The sequence below is a fragment of the Bacillus rossius genome (assembly GCF_032445375.1).
Source record: "Bacillus rossius redtenbacheri isolate Brsri chromosome 4 unlocalized genomic scaffold, Brsri_v3 Brsri_v3_scf4_2, whole genome shotgun sequence".
NCBI classification, from domain to species: Eukaryota; Metazoa; Arthropoda; class Insecta; order Phasmatodea; family Bacillidae; genus Bacillus; species Bacillus rossius.
Genome location: NW_026962011.1, coordinates 16,199,366 through 16,226,135, shown reverse-complemented (window position 1 = coordinate 16,226,135; position 26,770 = coordinate 16,199,366). Strand labels below are relative to the sequence as shown.

Below are 26,770 nucleotides of genomic sequence, written 5' to 3'. Positions count from 1 at the left end.
AAACTTTAACAGAAGGCAATGATAATATGTAGAATTTTGGATACAACTAACCTATTTCGCAATATTAATCTATTACTAACTAAACACACATATACCTGAAGCAACAACACATCATCACCATTCATACACTTGTAGAAATATCCAGTCAATACAAAATCTTCATAATATTAATTTCTGTAGTCTTTCATAGCAGTTAACCGAAGCTGATGAACTTGAAGAATGATTATTCAGTCCTGTAGTAGTATACGTTCGAATTATTTTAAAGACAGCGAATCTTCATCTAGCTAATCGTCTATTAATGTTTTTACAAGTGTCAAATTCATATTCTTCAATCTTTCTCCGTAGATATCACTTTAAGTACGGTGTAGGACTTAAATTAACAAATATTTTATTACATTAAAAATGACAGCCCTTTTCAGCCTTCTAAATACAATATTTGTTCCAAAACTCAATTATCTTAATAATCACTTTCATTTATTTGTTCCTGCCCTTGTTTTAAAACTAACACATTTTATTACATACAAGTTTCCACAGAGATTTTATGCACAAGCATAGAGTAATGCTGTAATTTATAATAAAAAGAATATACTTGGTGCTATCAAAAAAATTACTTTTATTAAATTGTCTATCGACAAAATACAGTACAATTTCATTACACTAGTTTCACCATCACAAAGTTTCATTTGGCACACCAATACTTTTTGTACGTATGTACTCTAATGTTTACGAAAATTACTATGTAAGGGTTTGTGTTGCTACACGTATGGCAGCCATGTTTGAGTCACTTTCTCGGTCGTCGACTTCCGTTCTATTTTTTTCACGATATTATTCCCACCAAATTTCTTTACCGAGAGATAAGTTGTTTAAACGTATAAAAAATGGGGAGTGGTGAATCTCTCACAAAACTACTTTTATAGGTGCAGTGGCAAAGAAATTTTCTAGATTATTCTTCTAAAAACATGGAGAAAATTTACTATTGGTTATATCTGGATGAAGAGTGACCTCTGGGACGAGTGTTATCAGTGTAGCGGCGCGGTGCACGCTGATAGTTGGCGATACGCTGGGTGATTAATACCAAACCAGCCATCACTCGGTTAATGCCGCTAGACAGTTTTATGTCACTTTACAAAATCCCATAGAAACAACAATAAAGAGACAACTAGAGAAGCTTCAGCTTTCATGTCTGCTTGTAGAGTTCTTTAGTATTGGTAGAGATTTTCAAGACAGCAGTAAAATGTTCAGCGTTAAAAAAAATTGATTATTTGAACAAAAGACTAATGTAAGAATTGTTTAAACAATTACAGTAGATTACGCGTTCATGTTTAGGGATATAAAAAAATAGTATATTTAATTTCTACACTATTTTTGGGACACAGATCTATGATGAAATCAAAGTGCTTATTCAATCAAGTGTAAGCGAAGCAGTTTGGGTTCATAAATGTGTTAGTCTATAATTTTATTAATTTTTGCTTTGCTTTGATGTTGCAATTAGGAGTTTACGGGGGAGAATAATTTCAAAGATGTCCGAAACATAACGCTGGTAAAATTGTTTTATCTATTTGCAGTAAAACAAACATTATATAATTTCCACTAAAGGAATAACGTTGGTCAAGCGGGAAACTAATTTAATCAAATGTATCAGCAAAGAACTACTTTAAGTGGCGAAGAGAAAATATTTATCAAACGCACGTTGTTGTTAACCCAGCGGTTTATCATGACATTCAATTGTAACCGTACGCCACATTCGAGAGATATTTCTATTATAAGGAAACGAAGAGCAGCTAACTATGCCTAATAGATTGTGTGGTTAATACATTATTTGCCTAGCTCTATAAAAATTTTAATTTTTTTAACGACTTGCAAATTACTCACTTATTTAGTTTGCCGTGAAATATTTTACAACTGGTGACTCAAATGCTAGATCCTATATAAATGCAGCAAGAATAGCCGTATATTTTATAAATAAAAGCAGCTTTACATTTTATTCATTAAAATCATAGTTGGTTTTTAATAATATCATGTTGAGGTTAATTATTACAACTTGAAATTGTCAGAAATTGTATACAACACATAGAAAGGATAAAATGGAGCAACATAGATAATATGTGACCATTACATTCGTAACCATTTCTGATAACATAAGCGAATTTTTATTGCCAAACATGGTAATGCATTTGGTAGGAAATGTTATTTAAAGAGACGTTTTTTCAATGCTTTACATTGACGTAATCTTAGATAAATGTCACGTGTTAAGTGTACCTACTTGTAGATAGGGTATTATCTTACTTCTTTTTTTTGTTATCTCAAACGCTTTTTTACTTTTTTCACGCCAATCGTTATGTGATAAAATGTTTTTAAGTGTAGTTCGAGCAAAGGCTGACAGCTAATTTTAATGCTACTTTCAGTTACGAACTAAATATCAACACTGTGATTGTATTCGTTGATTTTTTTAATGCTCCGGATGTTAAGCCAGAAGACTTAAAAGCAAAAATAACAATAGCTCCGTATAGCCAAAGAAATCTTAAAAATCAAGAACAAAGATAATTTAAAGTACCTTTAGTTTAGGTCTACGATTTATATCCACGTTTCAAAATAAGAACAAGTTCTAGTAGTCTGCAAAACATTTTTAATCCCTACAAAATACTGAAAGAGCTCCCTATAAACTTCTTTCCTGATTAAAACAGAGTTTAAACTGATTTGCGTTACATTAAAAAAAAAAACGTTTTCCAGAGACATGCTATTCTTTTACGGGGACCAACTTTTTATATATTGGTGATCTGTTGCGTCTAACATGAGAGATTGATTGCCTTTTTGATACAAGTATGCTTTAAAAATTTTGGGGTAAAGTATTCAAATGTTACATTTACGAATTTATTTTGCAGAAGAAGAATCCTGGGCACATATTACGGTGTGAAAAGCTTCAGAGGAACCCAATACGCTATTTGAAAATCACCCAAGATAGCAGAGTGGTGTATGTTTACTTAAAGAAAATAAATACACATAGAGCGCGCGTGGGTAGTACTGTTTCCATATTTCGTTTTTCAACTGTATTTGTATGAGAGTGAAAAGGGTTAAAACGCGTGTTTTCTGAATACCTTTTAGACATGAAACGCCCGGTACAGATTCTTGAAAGCACCCAAGGGCCTTGCATTACGATTTTATATTCATTGATAAGCCATCTAATGTTATAGCTACCGTTAACTGTTCATAACTGTCCTATGCAGGACGAGAATAATGCGCGTCAATTCTGAGCCTTGCGCTTAGAGGCGATACCGCGCTAGAAACACCAGCGAGCGTCGTACTTGTCGTCCCGCCACACTTACACAGATACACCCCTGACCAGGTGGGCCCTTTAATGATGGGACGTTGAAAATAATACCAGAAATTTGTTCGTCGCTCAGACACTTTTCACAACACAAAAACCTTATTTTTTTATTACAATTACCTCTAAATTCGAATAATTCAAGATTATTTAGTCGTTCTGTGGATTAAAAAGAGTTTTTAAAAGTAAGTAATATTTCTCTAAGGGTACGCTGGCCTAGTGTTCTCTTTTCCTCAACGAAGGACAAACCTTCAATTTCACTAGCCCACCGATAATGGCAGTACTTATATTTTGTAAAACTAAAAATTTTCTGTTGTAGTGAGTTATTCGCAGTTATGTGTTGCAGTCTGCCTGAGTAACATATTCTTTACACCTATATTTTAAAATTATTTCTAAGTTAAACAATTTTATTTTTCGTCAATTAAACTTAAGAGTAACTGGTAGTCACGCGTAACCTTTCATCGGAATGTATGACTATACGGTCAACCTTCGCACTTCTGATAAGCGCATTTTCACATTTTTGTCTGGTGTGTGTAGACTGTTCGATTTTACACGATAACGTTTTGAAATAAAAAGAAAAATTCAAAAAGTAGGGTTTTAATCGATAATTTTACATTACAAAAATATGGAAATGTGTCAATTCAAAAATAATATTTCTGACTTACCTTTCCTTTACACTACGTTTTCAAACGATAAAAAATCAATTAGATTTTTTAATAATTTAAATAACTTTTTAGAAATGAGATCCCACTTGCATTTTTTTTCTTTGTCTGTTAACAGTCTGTTCCATGATTGGCAGTACCTGGGGGGAATGCAAATATATAAGAGTGTATAAACGCAAGAAGACATCTAAGACTCTAAGTATAAATATAAGTATAAATAAATAAATATAAGTATAATATGGCGGCTGAAATGTTGACCGAAACCGTCGGTAAAACCTTCTACCTCGACGCGGTTAAATCTCACAAGCCAAGAAATTTCAGACATTGGCCGCCAAACGTTTGTGATCTTTATTTTGATTCTACAGTCATGATTTAGAAAAATATATATTGTAAAAATATACAATCAGAGAAATAAAATGTCAGGTAAAGACGAGTCTTAAACCGAATCAAATGCACGAATATCGTATGCGTGAGTACAAGGGTCGGGAACAACACCTGGGTTCAGTGACCTCCAAAATATACTCTGCAGTTCTACGTACACAGGATATAATTTTGAACCGAAGTATTCTTTTTGAAGTACAAATATTTGTAGGGTTGAAAAAAATATTTTTTTTTTGTAAATCTTTACTTCTGTACAATTACAAATATAGTGACAGTAGAATTAAAAAAAAAAGTATTAATTTTAAATATCTGTAAGTGTTGATTGCCTATTGATGACACTTAATTTTTATTTGTAGTTCTCGTTGCCAATCAAAGCTAGCTTATAACTGTATGTTACTATCTAGACTTAGTACGTGTTGTTACCCTGTAACGTTACATTCCCTTGATTATGTAATTACTGTTCCCCTCGTGTGTTATTATACTGAGAAAAATTATAGTGTTTTGGTATACACTCCCACGATCCTCTTGTACCAATTTTTTTTTACTGTGTATGCAAAGAGAAACGTTGCACAATAGTTGGGTCATTGGGTGTTGTCTTCTTTTGTTAGACGTCCCAACGTGGTAGCCTGTGTTTCGATACTGATTCGTTTGAGGGTTTCTCGCCGACCCAAAGAGTCCTTTAGATAAGTTGCAAAGCAACAGCAGGAAGCAGCAACTATTTTTAAACTACGTTAATTTATAGACTACCATAAAATGAATCAGCAGAATTTTTTTTTTGCCGGGCCTCTTGCGAGTACTCACGTTTGTGATGGCGACTCCAGCGGCGACCATCCAGCCCCAGCCTCCGTCTGGAGGCTCCGTGCGCCTCCGCGACGCCACGTGGTTCGCTGTCGTCATGCCGGCCAACCCTCTGCAAGCAACAACCCCGCTGAGTTTCTCGCCGTGCCAACTGAACAAAACCACTTTTTAAAAAAAAAAAAAAAAAAAAGCTCTGTCTCTTACGAGCTATTGGCAAGAAGATAAATGTGTGCGTGGGGCCCAAGCGCGACGGAAGTGAAATTTATTGCTTACTATATGTATTATTAGGTATATTAGACACAATTATTTTGGCTGAGATAGCAGATAAAAAAATATATGCAAGTATGCTTTTGTGCAAGTATACAAGTGTACAAGCGTTGCTAGTGTTCAAGTATTCTGCGTCATTTCTACAACTTCCCTGCCGTCTCTTCCTCTACCGGTTCTTCCACCACGTACCTAACTATTCCCCTCCTCTCTCGGTTTGCCACATCACATACCTAACTATTCTCCTCATGCGCTCGAAATTTCCATTACCTACTTCTTCCTTCATCAGCACGCCGAAGTACAACTATTACTTCCAATATATTTTAAAAAAACGTAAAATGAACTGGAAATTATATTTCTCTTTGCGAACAGCAGTTAAATCGCGAAGGCTGGCCGTTCTCGACTCAGGGCGTGGCAGTCAACGGCTAACTGTTGTGACGTCATGGCACAGGACTGCCCAGCAGTGTGTACGAAATAAATCCCAATTTAAATATAAATACGCTCATCACTGACTCACTGATTCTGTAACGCTGTATGAATTCTGTTTTTTTATGCGCTTAGTGTAACGTTTACATTGCTTTTTCCCAACCAAATTCATCCTAGCATTGATGCCGAGTCCGTGGCGCAAAGGTAATATTTTTATTCCATCTTGGTGTTGGGTAAGCCGTTTTCCTGCTCATCATCGGTGAGTTAAGTATCTTAAAATATAAGTAGGGCTACGCTCACCATTTGTATGATTCTGTGTGTGAGTTGATTTGTAAGATTCTGTGTGTTAGCAATTATCTTACCATACACGTATGCCCATTATCTTATACCTTATGGTCATTCTGTGTTCGAATGATTTATGTAATTAGGTAGATGAATGGTATTTCCTTTTTGGTAGGTGTGATCATTGTATGCAATGAAATATGAAATGTTTATTTTATTATTCAATATTTTTTCACACGGCCAGATTTATGTGGCTTTGGCGCGATCAAGATTTGCAAGAGTTGAAGGTGTATATTGAATAGAATCCACGACAAGGAAGTTTATTTAATGACCAGATACATTTCACATGCAATGTAGTTTTTCAGGAGGTTCTTCATTTAAAACAATTTTCTTGTCAAAAATTCTTTCATCAGTTTATATTTACCAGAAATAATTTTCACTTGCGCAATGTTAAAAGAGGCTGAATTTTTAATGAATATTTCGTGAATATTGTTATATTCATCATTTCTTAACGGGCACCGTATGCGCCTTCAAACTAACTAGTTGGAAGCACTGTAGAACAGTAGGTTGCTGCCCGCCGCTACTGCCAACGGTCACGGTGGACAGTTTCAACGAAATAACACCTTTACATCAATAAGCGAACAACGTATTTAGCGTTTTGCCTCATTACGAGAATCTCATCCCCGCCAGGCAGAGTTCGTAAAACAGGATAAAAACATAAAAGTGTAATATATTGTTTCCAAGCAACGCCAACTGCTATCTTATTAAGGAGGATGGAGTGTTTGTGTCTGTGAGGAAGGATGATAAGCGCGACGCTCGCTGGATCTTCTATCGCCTGTGAACGCAAGGCTGTGGACTGGCGCGCAGTCTTCTCGTCGTGTACAGGTCAACTATGACATTTGAGTAGAAACCATTAAATTTGATGGCGTATAAATGAAGGTTTATATATACTAAACGTCCCTTAGGTGTTTTCAAGAATCTCTACCGGAATTTTCATGCCTAAATATTTCTGAAAACACGCGTTTCAGCCATTTTTCTCTCCTGGAAGTTCAGTTTAAAACTGAAATCTGCGAACAGAACTGCCGATCTCACTTTAGCGAAGAAAAAAACCTATATGAACAGCTGCAAACGTAATGTAATATTTTTATTAAATTAAAGAGCACATAAACGTCATATTCTTTGTAACAGTGAGCTTAGTTGAGCTGAGCTCATGTCTCAAGCCTCGCCAGGAAGATGGACTCAAAACCATGATTTTACTCAACGTTTACGCACCGAAATAATTACTACAACTTGGCCCATTTATTCGACCGTTTCAATGTAGTTCCAGGCAGATTTCTCTCGTTTAAAAACATTTCCATTATTTCAATTTAAGAGTGTAGCAATACGTTACGCTTTTATGGGAAAACATTTCAGTGAGCGTCGAAGAAACCATACTCAAGAACTCACGTCTGAGCAGCTTCCATAATTTTGAATTTAAATAAAACGTCCACACTATAAACGTTTGTAGCAACATCTTAGTATTATAAAAAAAATTGAGAGAAGCACAATCCCTTTGTTACATTGCAGTACTGGCTCTATTTCCATTATTTCAATTTAATAGTGTAGCAATACGTTAATCTTTTAAGGGAAAGCATTTCAGTGAGCTTCGAAAAAACATACTCAAGAACTCACAACTTAGCAGCTTCCATAATTTTGAATTTAAATAAACCGTCCACACTATAAACGTTTGTGGCAACATCTTAGTAGGCCAATTATAGAAAAAAATTCAGCCAAGCACATTCTCTTTGTTACACTGCAGTACTGACTCTATTTGCTCCAAATGATTAATGAGACGCGCTACACACAAAGTTTTGTTTAAAAAAAACTATGGAGATATAAGTCAATGCAGTGAGGGTCTGTTCTAAAGTTGAAGTCACTCTGATTCGTGACAGTGAGAAAAAACCAACTATAATGTTTAAAGGTTAACACTAGAAGTTTAATAACTTAGAAGCAACTCGCTTGGGATAATATATTCCATCATTAAGGGCCCCTCCTAGCTGGGCACACATACAGTGAGCAGAGCTTCAGGAAAACAAACGCGGTTTGAAAACTGCTCAAGATATCATAGTTGATACTGTTTAAGAAAATCATTTAAGAATACGTTAAGGGCTGATGAGTAATTCTGTTTTCGTTTTTCGTTTTTCAACTGTATTTTTTTAAGAGAGAAAATGGTTAAAACGCTTTTTTTTTTTTTTCAGAATACATTTTAGAAATGCAACGCCCGGTACAGATTCTTGAAAGCATCCAAGGGTATGTTATGACTACCGTTCACTATTCATAGATGTCCTATGCACGACGAGATGACTGCGCGCCAGTTCAGAGCCTTGCGGTTAGAGGCGACACCACGCTAGAAGCGCCAGCGAGAGTCACACTAATGAAAACCTCTCACTCACACAAATATATCCCCGACCATGCGGGCTTTTTAATTAAGCGTTGCTTAACAATGGGAAAAAATATTTCTATCCAGATGGCAAACGAGGAGAGTTCTCATTTTAAATTTAAATTATTATCATGGTAGAGATTGCACGCACCAACGTGTCAACGTCCCTAACGTCTTTCCGCCATGAGTGGGACATGTGATCCTGATTCTGCTATCTTGGGTAAGCAATGTAAATAAAGTCGCTCTTGCTAAATTTACCAGCTAACGTCTACATCTCATGAGTCGCGGAGTTGTTTGCAGTGGGTTTTGTAAATCCTTAAGCTGTGAAGGCTGTCTGCAGGCTGGGAAAACTAGACATTCGTAGGCAGACGCCAACGCGGCAGACAGTTGTAAATGACTCTTGCTTATATTACAGTTCTTAACCACCCTGGTTAGAGTTGTGAGCATAACAAGATTCTTGCATTCTTACTTTCGTCGACTTTACTGAGCTTTCCTGTTTGTTTGTTTTTTTCGATCCCATATAACGTTTTTCCCATTGACTCAACGATATATCTGACAAAGTAACGTACTTAATACAATACAAGTTATCATCAAAATACATTTTAACACACATACCATAAAAAATTGACTAAAAAATGTTATTTTGCGAATTTTAAAGTTTGCGCTGTTATCATTTCCATCAATAAGTTGTAACCAACACTGCCAATCTGTAAAAGAAGACGAATAAATGCATTGTTAAAACTTTTAAACAATACATTATTGATTGTGTTCATGTAAGACTATATATATTTTTGCTGTACTTCAAATAAATACACAGTTGTTAATTTCCCTTAAGTTTAATTTAATGTTAATTAATCAGATACGGATTATTAACAGCACAAGAGTTTACTATTACAATTAATTATACTGTATTGTAATTACATATTTCAATTTCACTGAAAGTTTTCAGGTATTTTAATGACAACTTTACGATTACTTAATTTTCGTGTCTGCGAAAACCCTAAAAAACTGCACTTCTTGACAGATACAGCTTACACGTAAGCCAGGGTACGTCTTAGAATCAAAGTACCAATCATCATCAGCAATAAACAGGCTAATGTACTGCATCTTCGTGTTGTCATAATGTAGTGATAATCAAATTAAAGCATCAATGCCACCGAGAGCAATTCCCAGTGACATATCCGCAAACAATTCCATATGAAATTGGTAACTACACAAAGGAGTTACAACACGAATACCTTTTTTTTTCCCTTCATATTTAACTTGATTTCTAAGTGGAAGTTTTACTGTTGCTGAAAATGGTAGATACATTTCTGAGTGTCTGCTATACTTGTTTTCTAAAATCTTCAGAATTACTTTGGTGTTATTTCCAACAAACGTCTTCTAATCTTTAAGTTAAGAACACACACCATTGACCTAGGTCATCTGGAAGATAAGATGTAGCTTCAATGTACTCATGACACATATTTTTTCCAGCTACATTTATTTTTGTTTTGGTTTCGTAATATTCCAAACATGCATTGGTTGTAACCAGTTTTTGCTGCATGTTTTCGATTTTTATTAATAATGAAACAAATAGGATGTACCACGGTTAAAGGCTTAGTGCATTAGAATGCTTTTTTACTGAGTAGAAAACTAACCATTCAACGCTGAATGTGACAGAAAGTTTTCAGTATGAAGCTGTGTAGTTATAATTCTCGGTCGTGTCACAATCAATTTTTCTGAACGGCGTCTTACGATTTAAATGAACTCTTTTACCTTACCCTTTGGTTATTTCTGGGCGTTTGTAAGAAATCGGTGTTGAAGGTTTTCAAAATGTTACGGTCCTGTGTGGAAACTTATCCCTGCTTTCGCTTTCCCCAACATCCATAAGTTCTCAAAAAATTATATCTCCCAGTTTTTTCACAAAACATTATTAAATTTTAAATAAGACACTCATAGTTAATAAATATACAGCCATGCATACTTGTATTATAAAACGAGAGTGTGAATTGGAATGCGTGTTTGTACGTGAGGGAGAAAACTCGTAGTAAACTATTGTAGGGATTTCAAAACTTCTTTCAATGTTATAAATCTTAATTATTCCATATGGTAACGATATAGGATTTTATTTTTAAATTTAATGGTAACGAAGGAAATTACAATATTCGTAACTAAAAGCGGCAAAAAAATTTCCAATTTTTTGCTTTTCATTACTTACGCTCATTAAACCGTTACAGATTAAAAAATAACAACTATGTCTCACCTGTACTGCCAAGTGAGCCGTGCTTATATTCTTGTTATATATCGTGTATACTGTACATTTCGTAAGTGACAATAATTTTCTGATCCTAATTCACCCTTTGTGTGATTGATTATCTTTGCCATCATGTCGACACAGTATTTGTTAAATGAATTTGAATTTGGGGGTTGCTTAAAAATGTTTAGTTTGAACTTGAAATTAATTTAGTTTTTTTTAATTAATTTTTAAATAAAACTTGATGTGTTCAAAAATGTGATCCACTCGTGCGAATATGTGACATCGTCTAAGGCGATATCTGCTCCAAATACCTTGCATTGTGCTTACTGTCGTTTTTGAATTACTTCATCGTCAACGCGAATAAAAAAACCAATATTACATAAATGTAATTTTTTTTCCAGTTCTGTATTATGAGCAGTCACTGCCATAGTGATAAGAAGATCACTCGCACATTTCCTGTTTTCCATAACACGAGTTGCTAGTGAAATCCTCCATAATAATCAACCGACTTCACTAAGGCTTGCTACAGTAGACTACATGAGTGCTTGCAAGTGAGTAGCGAGAGTAGTAGACAAAATTTTTTTCGCTGGAAAAAAACGTGAGCTAGTCTTTCAGTAGTTGCCAGTGATGTGCAAACATCTAATATCGGTAACGAGCAATTTAATGTGTTCTCATGTTGTTCATGTCACAAATAAACTTGTAATACGAAACTCGGATGCCAGACGTGATAAATAAACTGATACATAAAATAATCACTTTTCAAGTAGGTACCAAAATTTCTAGATTGTGAAGCACACAGGTACTATCTGCGCCCGCCGTCTGAATCGTAAATGTTGCTTGCCATCATTAAAAGCAGATAGCGGCTATGAATGAGCGAAATGGTTATTTTTCAAAACCAGTTATGGTTCCGATTGAACAACTGATTATTTAGATGGTTAACGTTATTATTTATTGGGCATGATGGTCTGTTTTCAATCGTTCACTATTCCTATTGCAAAGAGCTACTAAATATCATTACAGCCATCAATATTATGGGATAATTTTAACACTAGCAATGTAAATTTTCTTTTTTATCATTCAAAAGAAAATAATATTTCGTTCGGGTTTACAGATTAACTCATATGCCGCTTAACTTTGAAATGCTGACGCTATATCCTATCATTAAAATACTGTTAATTTTGTTAAAATTCACTCAAGTACAGTTATTGTTTCTTCACACTTTATAAGTTTATGCTCCTATGGTATTACTAAAAATATTAACCTCAAACATTATAAAACGCGTATTATAACACTAAGTATATGTTTGTATTTTTTTTCTTAAACGACTACAATGTCTGTAAAAATAATTCCTATGAACAAACTATGACCTTATTAAGCTGATTCAACATTATAATTATAATATTATTTTAAAAAAGTAAAAATAAACATTCCAGTGACGAGATACGAACCACATCCCCCGAGTTTAAAAAAAAGCGAGCTCTACCATTGTGCCAATTGGGAACTTACAAGAAGAGCATGTATTATAATTATTCTAATCCAGTTTTCTTATGTATTTTAAAACTTGAGATTACTTTTTACTATGACTATTTTAGTCTACCAAATATATAAAGGGTAATTTCACTATTATAATTATTCATTTGACACCAAAATGTTTGGTATATACCTTAATGTTCACGAAAGTGACAATATACCGGTTTATGTTGCTAAACGTGGGTCCACCATATTTGTGTCACATTTACGTGCACATGGTGGAATTCATCGGACAAATATTTTACAGTTCCTTCGCGATTTCACGTTTTCGCAAACAAATTTAGGTGAGATGCCATGAATTCATAGAGATTTTTCCTCGAAATAGTACAGGTTAATAACTTTCATTGCTCTAGGTTTTTCGTAACATAGTTTGTTACAACATGTTTGTAACATGTTTCAGTCAAGAAATTTGCGTATTTTAAGGTCCACGCCTACCTGGGCATACATACGGATGTAAAACTTCAGGAAAAACCCCACGCGATTCAAAAACTGCTCAAGATATCAGAGTGGCATCTGTTTACCAAAAGAATCTAAGAATATTTACTGATGACAGGCGTATTTTTGAAATATTGAAAATCGCTAACACCCATGTTTTCAGAATAATTTCTAGACATGATATAGGCTACCAGACAGATAATCTCGAAAGCAATCACGGGAACTTTTATTACACTTTATTTTTTTTTTTTTATCTTCCTTTCTCCGCCACATGATGTCAAAAATTTTCGCTCAGATCTGACAGTTGTCCTGTGCACGACGAGAAGACTGGTGCGACGGGCCACAGCGGCGCGCTTAGAGGCGACACCGCGCTAGAAGCACCAGCGGGCGTCGCACCAACACAACTTCGCCGTTAACCAGCCGAGACCAGGGAGCACCTCAGCGCGCCACATCGCGCCTCGTCGGGAGGTCAGCCGTGACCGCGACAGAACAACAGCGATTTGTAAGGACTTGAAAACTGCGTGATGGTGAGGCGCTTAGCTGTTCTGGACGGGCGGCGACTTCGGCTCATGTAATTAACGTGATCGGAATCCGACGGTAAAGTTATAATGTCGAAGCCTCTATTCAACAGTCTTTGATTCCCTTCGAGACCTGTTGAGGAAAAGAGGGCAATTTCAACAACGTCGAGGCAGCGACACAAAACTGGTACCAAAATAAATAAATAAATCGAAAGTTTTCATATGTAAATTATATGTCACCAACCCAGACAGAGCTGCAAAAATTATTGACATCCAGCACTAGGTTCCGTAGCCCTGAAACTTCACGAGGATGTGTTCCCGAGAACGTATAGGCTTCGCACGGTACCTGAGCGAGATGGCGAGGCTGCGCAGGGATCGCTCTGCGCCGGACGGTGGCTATCAGCTGACTGCGCGACGCCGGGTTCCCCCCTCCCCCTCACACGCGTATGTTATCAGCGCGGCAGACCCGCCCCGGGCCTTGAGGATGCAGTGCGTACCCTCCCCGCTCCCTCCAACCAAGACTCTGCCCTGCTCAGAGCCAGAATCGCGACAGAATTCGTGTTTATCGAAACATGGGTTCACTGCTGCATTGATATGCTATCATCATTCGCGTCTCTTAGCTCCCCCGGTATACAGCATTTGGTATTCCGAATGGAAAACGGAAATGTGTAACCGCGGTGCTGCCATCTGTGACGGATAGCGCGAATCAAAGTTCACAAAGCCAAAGGGAAACTTCGTTACAATAACTGTTTAATGCATTTCAACAAGATGGGCAATATTTTAATAACATTACAAGTTGAAAATCAGGTTTTAAAACCGAGTTTCAGTAATTTTTCAGGGATTTTTTTTTTCTTTAATCGGAGCCGTTTAGTTATAAAGTTTCAAATTTCGGTCTGCAAATGGAATGATTATATAGTCGACTTAGATGCTCCGGTAACGAATTCTAGTGGCGGTTGCGGAAACTACGCGTGATTCGCGTCAAGAAATGTAGCTGAAAACACGATTTTCGTAATTTTTTTATCACGCTCGGCACCATTTCAAAGAATTTTACGTTGAATTTCGTGGCCGAGTTTTGTATTATAAGTTTATTTGAAACATGAGAACACATTAATTTGCTCTTTATCGAGGTTTGATATTACACATCATCGGCGAGTACCTACTGAAAGACTCTCCCATTCCTCCCTCCACATTTTCCCCAAACCCGATCACGTTCAACGAACCAGTGACGTCGACGCAACAAAGATTTCATACTTCCATCGCGTCGCGGGCGCGACGTTGCCAAAATGAGTGACTGGATTTTTTTTCTTCTTTTTGTTCGAAAAAATGGTTTTGACTGTGGCATTATTACACTATTATTATTCATGGGGTTTTGTTTTAATTTTTGATGTTTTCACAGACCTGGGCATAAATCTCGAGGAGGGGGAGAAGGACATGGGGAGATCGGGTCCATGGAATTTTAATAAAAACTTCCTGTTTGAGGAGGGGGGCCGCTTGCGCTTGCAAAGTCGTAAGTGTGAAACGGCAATTGATAAACGTAATCCCGCGGGTCTCCTGCCCCCTGGAAATACATAATTTTTTCGCCCCTGCGCACAGATATCATTCCAAATAAATGTCAAATTTGAATCAAGCACATTTCTATACATAAAGAAGTCAATTTTAAAAATAAAACTGTGATCACTGGTGGTTGTAGAATGTTTGGTGAGTGTGAAATGGCAATTGCGCTACACTCTGCTGTCTTGTCGTTGTTGTGCTTTCAACATTAGCAGTGGTGCTGAAGCCAGCTCCACACGATACCCATTTCTTTAGCAGTTTTCATACCCATTTTCTGTTAGCGCTCCTGCTCTCGTGTAGGTAACATTTCAGCACCCTTCCAATGGGTCTGGCACTGAGTATAAAAGTTTTCATTCCTGAATTCTTAGCCGAAAACTTAATATTACGTGTTCTATTTTTCTGCTATACCCACGAGCCGAATTCTTTAGGATGGTGGACCCATGTGTGGCGAAATAAACCCTCATATTAATGGTATATGCCAAATAAAACTTTATGACAGTAAAACAACCCTTGAATATATTTGGTAAAATAAAATAGTAATAGAAAGAAGTACTAGCAAGTTTTGAAGTACGCAATAAAACACACCTAGTCTCCACAGCAAAGCCAGTATGTCTCGGTAGTTCAGAGGGAACGCGCGTGGTTGTAATGCAATAAGGGTGACTTTTGACATTGTTCAATACCTAGTCACTGCAAAAACTTTTTTTAAACTATTTTAAATAACAGAATACTGGATTTTACATATTTTGCTTAAGAAACTGTATTAATATATTTTATATATATTATTGCTATAATAATATTAAATACATAGCTCCTTTCATTGATTTTATTAATTCATACTAGGAAGTCTTATATCCTTTAATTTAACTTGAAATAAAATAATTTGTTCACAATTAATTTGAAAAAAAAAAACTAACAGACATTAAAAAAAGTTAAGAAAATTTTAATTTAATATTTTTTTTTAATTTTCCAATGTGCTCTTTTACTAAATGAACTAAATTCTGAGAGATTTCTTGCATAATTTCTAAAATGTATCCAATAGATAGTGAGCAGCCAAACAAATTCTACTAATCCGCTTCGTACGTGTGAAGGTTGTAGTAGATAGCCTAATAATTCTAACTGAAACAGTGCCCGCTCGAGTGAAGATAATTACGAATACTTGCGTGGCTATTTACACCCATATTATTACACTAAGTAAACATATGACAGAAATATATATGGCAGAAAAAACAAATGCAATGAATGAATCGAGTTAAAATTGTAGAAATAGTCATTAAATTAAAGTAATGGCGAAATAATGAAAAACGTAAATCGGTATTGCGTATTTTATAATCCAGTCTGCATGTCATCCTATCCACGAACTTTCTGGGCCTTGGAATATAGTTAGAAGCCATCCACAAACTACCCTACATGAATTATTTCCCAGGCGTTTATACGCAAATGGAATTTAGAGTGACTATGGTGACTATGCGTCTGTGTTAAACAGGTGGTTTAGTGAGGAAACGTGGCGGACAACGCCGTGAGATGGTTGGATATGCTAGGTCTGCCCCCCCCCCCCCCCCCCTGATGCGTTGTGTCCCTGCTCCATCACATCGTGTATCGACATCTAGTCAATCTCTAGCGACTCTGAAGTCGCCGCGAGAATTAAGGCCCCCGCCTACCCAGGTACATAGGTACACAGTGTGCAGAGCTCCATAAAAAAGCCACGCAATTTGAAAACTGCTCAAAATGTCATAGGAGTGTGCAAAAAAAACATGTAAGAATGAGCTGAGGATGGATGGGTAGTACTATTTCCTCTTTATATTTAGACTGTATTTTAGAAGTTTGAAATAGGCTAAAACGCGTGGTTTCAAGACTACATTTTACACATTATAAAGCCCGGTAAAGATACTTCAAAGTATCTTAGGAACTAACATTACATCTGAATCTTCATTTCTCCTCAATATAATGTTACTGCTACCTCTCAAATCACACAGTTGCTCTATGCAAGACGAGAATACTGTGTGCCAGATCACAGCCTTGCGCTTAGAGGCGATACCGCGCTAGAAGCAACAACGAGCGTCGCGCTTATCATCCCGCCTCACTAACGCAGATACACGCCTGACTAGGTGGGCCCCTTAAATACACTCTAGAATTTAAACATTTCAAATATGGCGGGGTTAATCAAATTCTCCAATATTTAATATCGTCAAAATTTAAGCATTCGAAAGATATTATATTTGAAGGAAAATATTCGAAGAAAAATATTTGAGTATGTGAAAATCAGAAATTTTGTAAAACAGCCACAAAAATGTTTGAGGTTTTTTTTTAGCAATTTCAAAAACATTTTTGATAAAAATTTGTTAAATTTTACCTAAACACAAAATCACTATGATTTTACCATTTATAAAATAACAATTTAAACGTTTAGGTGTTTGTTCTTGTGTTTATATATAATTTTTCCCCTAAATGTTGAGCTATAAACACTGTTGCAAGGCTTCAACTTTAAGAATTGAATACGAAATTAGCATTTAAAAATAGCTAACTTGACCCAGAACTGATTTAAATACACATTATTACAATTCTACATCAAACACGTGTCAGTAGAGCGTAATAAATATCAATTCCCAACGTAATCAACTATTTTCTTAAAACAAATTTGTGCGCAAAAAGTTCAGCTTCCCACAGGATTGCCGAATTTTATGGTCATGTGTAGTGGAGACCTGCCACAAAATTCGGTGTGTGATGCTGTTGTCCTCCGTGAATTTTTGACGCACTTCACTTAAGAAACAACACCGCTATGTGACAAAAAGAGAATTTTTCAGGAGAGCGTAATAATTTCATGCGCCATGCTGGGACTCAATGGATAGCCGGTGTTCGAAAAAAGACCATAGTAGTGCATTCTGTCGGATTTTCAACGCATTCACTTCGTGAGAAGACGCTAAAGGCTTGCGTTTCCACGGAGGATTAAACACTTATTTATAAAAAATCACTTAGGCGGTATTTCTTCTGAAGCGACGCGGCAAGGACTTCCATTGCAAGCCCCAATGTCAGAACCCACGCTGCAGTGTCAACGAATTGTCAAATGCTCTATTTGGGAAGACTTTTGAGCCTCAGTTACATTGAGCGGGTTTACCAGCGCGTTGCTAACAAATGCGCTGAGTTTAACCACGCTGACATCCCACCTTCTTGACGCGCCCTTTGCTACGCGTTTTCGATTGTCCGTACAAGACATGATGACAGTCAAGTACGAAATTGTTTGAAAATATATATTTTTTCTTAATGTTTTATTTTTTTGTAAATACAAAAAGAATTATAAAAAATACCAAAAAAAATTAGTAGTGCTGATTATAGACGAAAAAATCTCTCGCCTTGAGTAAAAAAAAATTGTTGAGCTGTTGCCAATATACTCGCAAGTGCGCGAGTTTTTTTTTTTTTCGCCGACGAGTTTACTGGTAAATTTGTCCAACGCAGTGGCGTAGCCAGGATTTATGTATGGGGGGGTGTTAAGAAGCATGCCCTCCCCCCCGTATTAAAGCCGTGGTGGGGGGGTCCTCCCCGGGAAAATTTGGATTTTAGGTGTAAAATAGTGCTATTTTAGCAGTTTTCGGTACTTTAATTTAAATATTGTAATGGTAAAAATTTTATTAATTTTAATATGAAATTTGTTTGAGTGATGAATAAGAAATTAATTAAAGATTTGGTATTAAGGGCGGAGGGTTTGAACCCCTAACCCCCCCCCCCCTGGCTATGCCCCTGCGGTCCAACGTAACCGAGGCTGCGTCCAGGCACTCCACCCACGACGGCAACACCTGAGCGAACAATTAGCACCTCCTTCCGCGGCGAGAAGCCGGTGAGTCGACGTCTGACGCACAGCCGCGCTCGCGACAAACACATTGGTTACACCCGAGCCTGGCGATGATGAAAACATGACACGCTTTCTTTTTCTTTTTTTTTTCTGGGCAGTGTTGCCAACTGAGCTCGTCGACGAGTGCTCGTGATACTCGCGCACGGAAGGACCGCGAAGCAGTGCGAGATCTCGGTGTTAATTCCCGAGTCACTTCCATGCGAACACGCGTTCGGTGACACCGAGACGCGGCAAACATCGAAGGTGTGTGGAGATTACCGCTGCGTGGTTACGAACACGACGTTTTTTTCGTTAAAATTACGACTACTGATGACGTTCCGACGGTACGTTCCGTAACCATCCGATATGATCACACATTTCGGACGGTACTCACACCGCACCCGTGCTACGTTATATAGCACGTGTGTATCAGTTGGTGGTGTGAAACGAATAAGATTTCAGCGATTGAATTTAACTATAATAAGTATAAAATAATATGAAAATTTATTCAGTGGCACGATTTTCTTTTTATTATATATGTAGCTGAAAAAGAAGCCAAATCTATTTACAGCGCAGTTTAACGTAAAAATTATTCGAGGCTACGAGCTGTTACGGTAGTATTTTCTTATGTTTGCTATATCAACAGATTTATTTTACACCATATTTAAAATAAATAATTATTAAAAAATCCCGGAAAGTTTAAACGCTCCGAAATGAAAATAAAGTGTAAAAACCTATATTAAATTTATCAGTAAAACAAATTTTTCATATTTCACTGAAAAAAAAATAGTTTTATTTAACGCACGCGTTAATTATTCAGGGTTTGCTGGTCCTTTGACGTCACCTGTTTACACCGTGGCTCACAAGTCTCGCTGATCATAACGAAACACACGCCGTGTCTTGGTTCGTAATCACCAAATGCTGTACGTGTTTCGGCCCGCCGGACTAGTGTGAACCCTTCCAGAATAAAACAAATTGCTGCATTTCCATGACACTGACTTTGGAATTTACAACAATCGATAACTCCTTCAAATTAAATAAAAAATAAAATAAATAAAATAAAACACTTTCCACATAGTTTCTGATACTTTACAAATTACCACGGGAAGTTAGGAATTTCCAGGACAGCGGCATTTTGTGACGTAGTTGAAGTCACGCATTTACTTCGCCATCAACATATTGCTGCGCCCGAAACTCTGCGGAAATTGTGATTGACTACGTCTGACGTTGTTTAGTAGCTATGAATTAGAATCTCCGTGGATAAACGCAGTTACTCCCATAAAATATAGTCATATAAAAACTGTTTCCACCAATACAAACACTTCACTTCAGCCAATGCATTGGACGTTTAACCAACATGGCCATAAGCTGATAAAAAAAATTATTCTCCCGGTTACCATGTAACCTTTCAGATGTGGCCATTCCCTGGAAGTTACTTTTAAAATTAAATCAAACGAGCAGTTAAATTATTTAAATTATTGCACAGCTTCATTTCAGCGTACTCTCTTTTTACATTTCCCAGTATATTTTCCTTGATCTATGATTGGGTTCTGTGTTGTCCCTTCATCTTCATATTGCGGAAGGTAATAGTGAAAGCATCCCAATATCATCGGGACTTATCTGCTCAAGTATAATTAACATCTTTGTCATTAATTATAACTCTTTATTTAAATATATATATACATACAAGTGGTTTCCTCTTTGTATATGAAGGGTAATAAGGTACCGGATTACCGGCTAAATTATACTTAAACTAACAAACGGAATGCAATATGAGGGTTGTGAGTTTCCGGGAAAGGGAGGGGAGGACTGAGAGAGAATTGACTCGGTGACCTTACAATGAAGGCTAAATATCTCTGTAAATATTTCCTTTTCACTGTGGGGTCATTAACATGAAAAAGTAATGGACATTGGCATTGATAGAAATAGCGAGGCAGTCGTAACTAGTAACACTTTTGCTAGCTTTCTTCCTTATTTTGATACCCAAGGGGGAAAAATATTTTTAAGTATTTTGACTACATAATTACCACTTTAAGATGAATTATTTTAATTTTTATTACTTCAATCTTTGCATACTTACCTGAAGGGTATAAGAAAGTACTGAGTAAATCAACTCGCTGCTTCGCTCGTGTAAATTTCATGATATGGCTGATGTTTTCTCATTTAAATGTATGTGATTAATTCCAAAAGTTTTTACCAAAGAAGAAAAATAAAATGTCAGGTGTATATATTATATCCATAACAAAACCATTTAAAGTTATAATTCCAAACGTGGTAATGCATACGTCTATTTAAATTTTAGTAAACATGATATATTTCCCGGTTTTAAGTGTATACAAGTGTAAATTTTACTTTGATGAAATCACATTTATCTCCTTAAAATGGTATGAGGAAGCCTATTCAAAAAAAATTGTAAAATATCTGATTATTTCATTAGAATCTCAATTTTACTTATTTTGGTTAAATATACAGAATAATTGGAAGAAAAAAAAACATTTCCCCTGGTTGAACCTCTGACAGATGTGTTCATTAATTTGATACTTTTGAAAAAAAAATATCGTATCATTATTTTGAAATTTGGATAAAGGTATCAAATTTCATATATTATACCTATATTTTTATGTTAGTAGTTATGCTTATTATTAAAAAAACTAACTCACTATATATTCATCTAATTTTTTTTACACAGGAATAACTTTGTGTAAATTCAGAACTACAAATTTAGTAAATATAGTAATATCCGTTGGCCAAATCAAACCAAAATCATCCCATTTTTATTGCATAAGTGTGAAATCCAAAATATTTCTAATTACATTTTTTATTAGAATTTTATGTTACCTTAGGGGTAGAATATTAAAAAGTGGTAAACATGTGTTGGTAGATTTTGTGTGTAAATCATACCGTTTTATAAACTTCGGAGATACTTTGTTTACAACAAAACAAAATCACCCCCGTCCCCGCTCGCCCCTTTTATAAATCTAATTTCAAAAGTTGATTTTAAAAAAAGCTATGGAACTAATTATAGAGGGTATTCTGGCTCAGTTTGTTACCTGCCACTTGAATTACTTCAGAGATTTTAGTATTTATCATTAACAAATTTCTCCCGTTTCACCCCCTTTGCAGTATAATTTGGAAAACTGGTAAAAAAACTTACGTTACACATAATTTAAAATTAATTGCTCATTTTTGCTTTGAAGATATAATTTATTACTATAAAATCTTACATATCCTCTTTTCAACTCATTTTTCGAAGAATTTTCACAAGAAAAAAATGAAGCAAAACATGCTACGATACTCATAGAGTAAGTTATTCAAGCTGTCGCGTAATTTTCTTTGGAGACATGATTTTTTGCACTAAAACCTAACTCATCCCCTCTTTGCAATCAAATCACGATAAAATATTTTTAGAAATTTCAGCTAGCATATTATATACGTTATTTATTTATGCTCAGTTTTACTTCGGAGATATGACACTTTTATGACAAAACACAACTTATCACATTTTCGCATCCTCATTGTTAAAATTCTAAAATTAGGAAAAATGCAATAAGTAACATGTTGTTCATTCTTAGTAGCTTACCTTTAGTTCTAGTAAATTTAGAAGTATGGAATTTTCTTCTTAAAATAAAAGCTACTTATTTTACACCCTCTTTAACCTGAAATTTGAAGGAAAAATATTGTAAATAAAAGAGTTAGTAGTTTCGTAAATGTATTGAACAAATTATATCTTCTCATGTTTCATTAGCTTCGTATACATAATAAACTATTTTTAAACATACGTGCCCTTTTATTAAGCCTGTTACAAGTGTAATCTTGTAATTAAATATAATGTTGAAGGTAGTCAAAAGAATATACAAACTAATTTTTTTCTATAAATTCCGTCAACTAGTTTTTGTTATGTGCCTGAACAAACATTCCATCCAACAAAGAGAATAAAAGTTTTAGAACTTTATATTTGTGTTCGCATTAAGTTTGGTCATTTCCAATAGTTATTGTTATATTACTTTATCAAATCTATAAATTTTACATGAAATATCAATTTTAAAACAATGTTATGTTCCCAATATTTTATTTGGAATTATTCTGTTAATTACTTTGTCTAAAGAAGAGGCTACATTTTATAAACGACACGATTAAGATCAGTACAAAATGAAGCATCATGGTAGGTATTTCATTTTAGTCTCGCCAACAAAGAGGTCAATAACAGACACATACATTCAAATTACGGAAATCAGAGTTGAAAAAGTTGTGTATTTTAACGTTGATTACATGCAGCGAATATTCGCTTCCAACATAAATTCTTGGACTGCTAACGGCCATGACATTTCGCACCCGTGAACCAATTTTATTCGATATTTGAATTGTCGGGATCCATGCCGTTCATGAAGCACCGACACCACGCAGGTCTGAACCTGGGAGCTATTCCACGGTACCTACCCTCCCTTCTCACCCCCTTCCTCATCCCATCCGGAGAATATAACAGCCAATGTGGGACGTGATTACAATTTTTTCGTTCCTGTTCCTAGCGAACTGTTTTTTTGCTTGGTATCCAGGGAACCGCCTCGAATTAAAATTCAGCGTCCATAGGTCGGTAAATAACGCGCAGAGGTACATAAAACACATGGCCGCCCCTCCGCCCGTGTTTCTGACTTTCCCCTCTGCTGCTGAAGAGAAGAAGGCACTTTTTGTCGTGGCGTTGTTGTAGCTTTGTGGGGGAAGGTTGCGTGGTGTGCGCACATTTCCGCGTTCATTCTTTGCCTAATTTTCAGCGTCAGTTAACAAGGCAGTGCCTACTTGGCACATTTTTAGGTTTTTGTATCCACCCGGCTTGATTATCTTCAAATAATTAGATACTCAGATTAACAAATGTCGAATGGCTGTTTTCAAATGTATTGTTATTATTATTATGGACCTTGCACTTTTATCCACGTGCCAACGCTTCCCGAAGTAGCACATAGCACTTTTCAGGGACAATAAAGCGTTTTCAATGGAATCATATATAAATTAAAAACCTAAATCTCTCCGAACTGACTCTTACGACCATTGTTAATTTTAGCATCCAGTTATAATAAAGTGGTTCATCCTAAATCTGAATGTTTAAACTTAATTTCTGGAAGGAAAAAATATGCAACACTAGTTTTTTCCTAATTTTGGGGCAAATTAAAATCACTGCAAGGTAATCAAATTATAGGACAAATGATGTGATTGCCCACGAATCTATTTTTCATTAAACTAAAGCGTTTTTTTTTTCATTCAGTGAGAATCACACAAGTTGTTCCTATATTTAGTAGGTCCAAGTTTACAAGGCAAATAAACGTTTAAATATTTTTTTTCCTAACATTTTCATTTTATATTGCGTTCATAGCAAGGACATTTGAGAACGAAACACAACTCGTGTCATGAATACAGAAAAAGGAATCGGCTATGGCTTTTGGTCAGGAACCATGACACAACTGGATTCGGGAAACCACGCGAAAATCGACGAATCAGGAAGGTTGCACCGGTATTCGAAGCCGGGTCTCCCGAAAAACCGAGTCCATTGTTATAGCATTACGTCACGTAGCTCAGTTTCACACCTGCACGTCATCAGAAAAAGTTTTTAAAAACAGGTTTTATCATCATGACTATTCATCTGAAAGGGAGACTCTAGATCAGGTCATGTCCGGTTGCACTGTCTGAGAGTATTCCTTCGCTTTTTTACACCCTATCGCAAAGACGTGCTGTTGAAGTACTTTTCCAACTATCAGAGCCATGACTTCTGTACCGAGCGACTTTCGTGGTCAACTAGTAAGTGGTTCGTGTGAAGACCTCTAAATCCCTTGAATTTTAACTCCCAGACAGAAGCTGATGACAATTTATCAGTATACCTACTGTACACGATTCGAGTATCAAGCAGCACAAGAAAAATATGTTTGTTTTTATTTCGCATGCAACATGCTTTTCAATAGAGATTTCATAAAGACTTCAAAATGATAATATCAATGAAAATAGATATGATATTTGCTGACCAATATGCAATATAGAAAAATACGAAAATATTTTGATAGCCACGTATCATTTGTATCTTTACTGTACATCTATTATTCTCTACCTAGTGACGTTAATCTGATAGTTTATCATTCCACTCTATCAGACATTTTAAGATATGAACATTCTTTGGCACTTCCAAGTGTGTGTTATCATGAAGTGGTGATGAGAACTGTATTGTTATTAAGTATTTACGTAAAATTAGTCTTTTGTAGTAAAATCATTTTTACTTTCAGTTTTTACTTACTTTCCGTTTTTACTTTATTAAAACGGTTGCCGATTTGTTCCTAAATGGGATTCGGTTTGGACAGGTTCTGAAATACGGCCCGTGTTCTTCGTCAGTGTAAAGGTTTGAAATTAACAGCGTGTAGTCGCGCGTCTGGGTAGAGATATCGATCCTCGTTTCGAGAATACAAGCGCTGAAAACATCGCAGTGTCTTCCAGTTCGTGCCTTGAAGAAGTGACCGACGTTGGGCTGGCATTTGGGAACATCTGTGTTAGAAATCCGATCTGTTCATCCGGACATATTTTTCCACTAAAGGTTTTTTCGAAATCACTCAGAGCAAAATTCTGGCGTAGAGAATTGCAATAGACAACGGCCGATTGCTTCTCCAAATACATTGCATCGTGATAGTTGCTTATCCGTCTGCGGTGATCAAGCTGTTGAGAGACGTAGCCAATGTTAAATAAACTACCAAAAATCATTTTACAAAGTACAGCTTATAATGCTTGAGATTATATTGTACCTTTCTCAAAGTAATCTTGCATCATATAAGGCAGAGCCTTGTTTACATAAAAATAAGATTATGTTTAACAAAAGTATTTTTTTATTTTACAAATAAATTTTATAACCATGTTTTCATGGACTGGTTGTAAAAATAAATCTACAGTTTATACAGAAAATTTATTTTTCATGTTTTCTTTCAGTTAATAATATAGAAAGAGCCAGAGTTAACCGTGTTCGCACTCTAATCACTTTTTGCAGTATAAAATGACATTACAAAGGTCATTTCCATTGTGAAATTTTTTTTATCCTTCGTCAAAGTTTATTTTTACTACATACACAATATTCGTGTCCATAATTTTAAGGTATGCACTTTTTTTTTGGACAGAACAATATTAGTTACTTTTTTTAGTTAATATGTTTAGCTTGAATTGTCTTCATTCCTATAGTTTCGAGCACTGTTTCCCTCCACGACAGCATGCAAGCTAAATGTCTCCGGACGTGCAACTCACTAAAATATGGGTCGCACGTCAGAATAGGGGACGCCCCTGAAAAACACTCAATAATAGATGATTCAAGATAGTTAATGTTAAGTATGACGCTGACGTCAAGTAGTTCTCACTGCTTCTGCATTCAAACATCATTGTCGGTGATGGTTTCATGGAATATATATATATATACACACACACGTTGGCCAAAACATACTTATATTATTTTTAAATAAAGTAAGTTAGTATTTTTAGTATAAATCCTTACGATTTTAACCTTTTATAAAATAACATGACTAGTAACTATTACTGAAAACGTAATTTGAGACCTACAAAATTAGTACTTTTGTATTTTTGAACGTATTTATTGAAATATAATTAAATTAAAAGTAATTTAGCCATTGAACATTTTTTTTAACAGATATTGACACGGGTAGCTATATATTTTTCAAACATCCCGATACTGTGGAAATTTATTTGAAGATTCTTAGTGTCTCAAGTATTAAGTTTATTTTTTTAGATTGATGCTGTTCAAACTAGTGAAGCAATATTGTGCATTAGTCGGTCTGGTAGCTCACAAGTTGTGAAGCGGTTTGTGTTTATATTGTGGAATTCCGAAATACAAAATTCAATATTTTTGGATCATTCATTCGGTCTTTTAAAGAAAGACCTGAATTCCCTGATTTTTAAAATAATTCATCACCTTGGGGCAATATGTTAAGGCTTAAATATTTGTAACACTTGTCGACAGCAAATGGAAATTATCTTCATTGTGGCAAATTTTGTATCGAGATGAGAGTGTTACAACACGGATACACGAGGGAATAGAAGTAGTGGATTGAATTGCAAGATGTATTTTTTTTGTCATAAAGAAATAAATA

General features: G+C 35.7%; 1 protein-coding gene across 1 annotated transcript in view; it reads right to left on the bottom strand.

The window, feature by feature from the left end:
- The window catches only part of LOC134542040 (monocarboxylate transporter 12-like), a 42,171-nt gene extending 28,460 nt beyond the window's left edge, over positions 1-13,711 (bottom strand). Inside the window, exons 1-2 of the mRNA XM_063385888.1 lie at positions 13,623-13,711; positions 5,167-5,275 (exon numbers count right to left, since the gene is read on the bottom strand). Of these exons, the coding sequence (XP_063241958.1) occupies positions 5,167-5,262 (96 nt within the window). The 5' untranslated portion in view covers positions 5,263-5,275; positions 13,623-13,711. The remainder of the gene's footprint in view (positions 1-5,166; positions 5,276-13,622) is intronic.
- Positions 13,712-26,770: the final 13,059 nt, after the last annotated feature.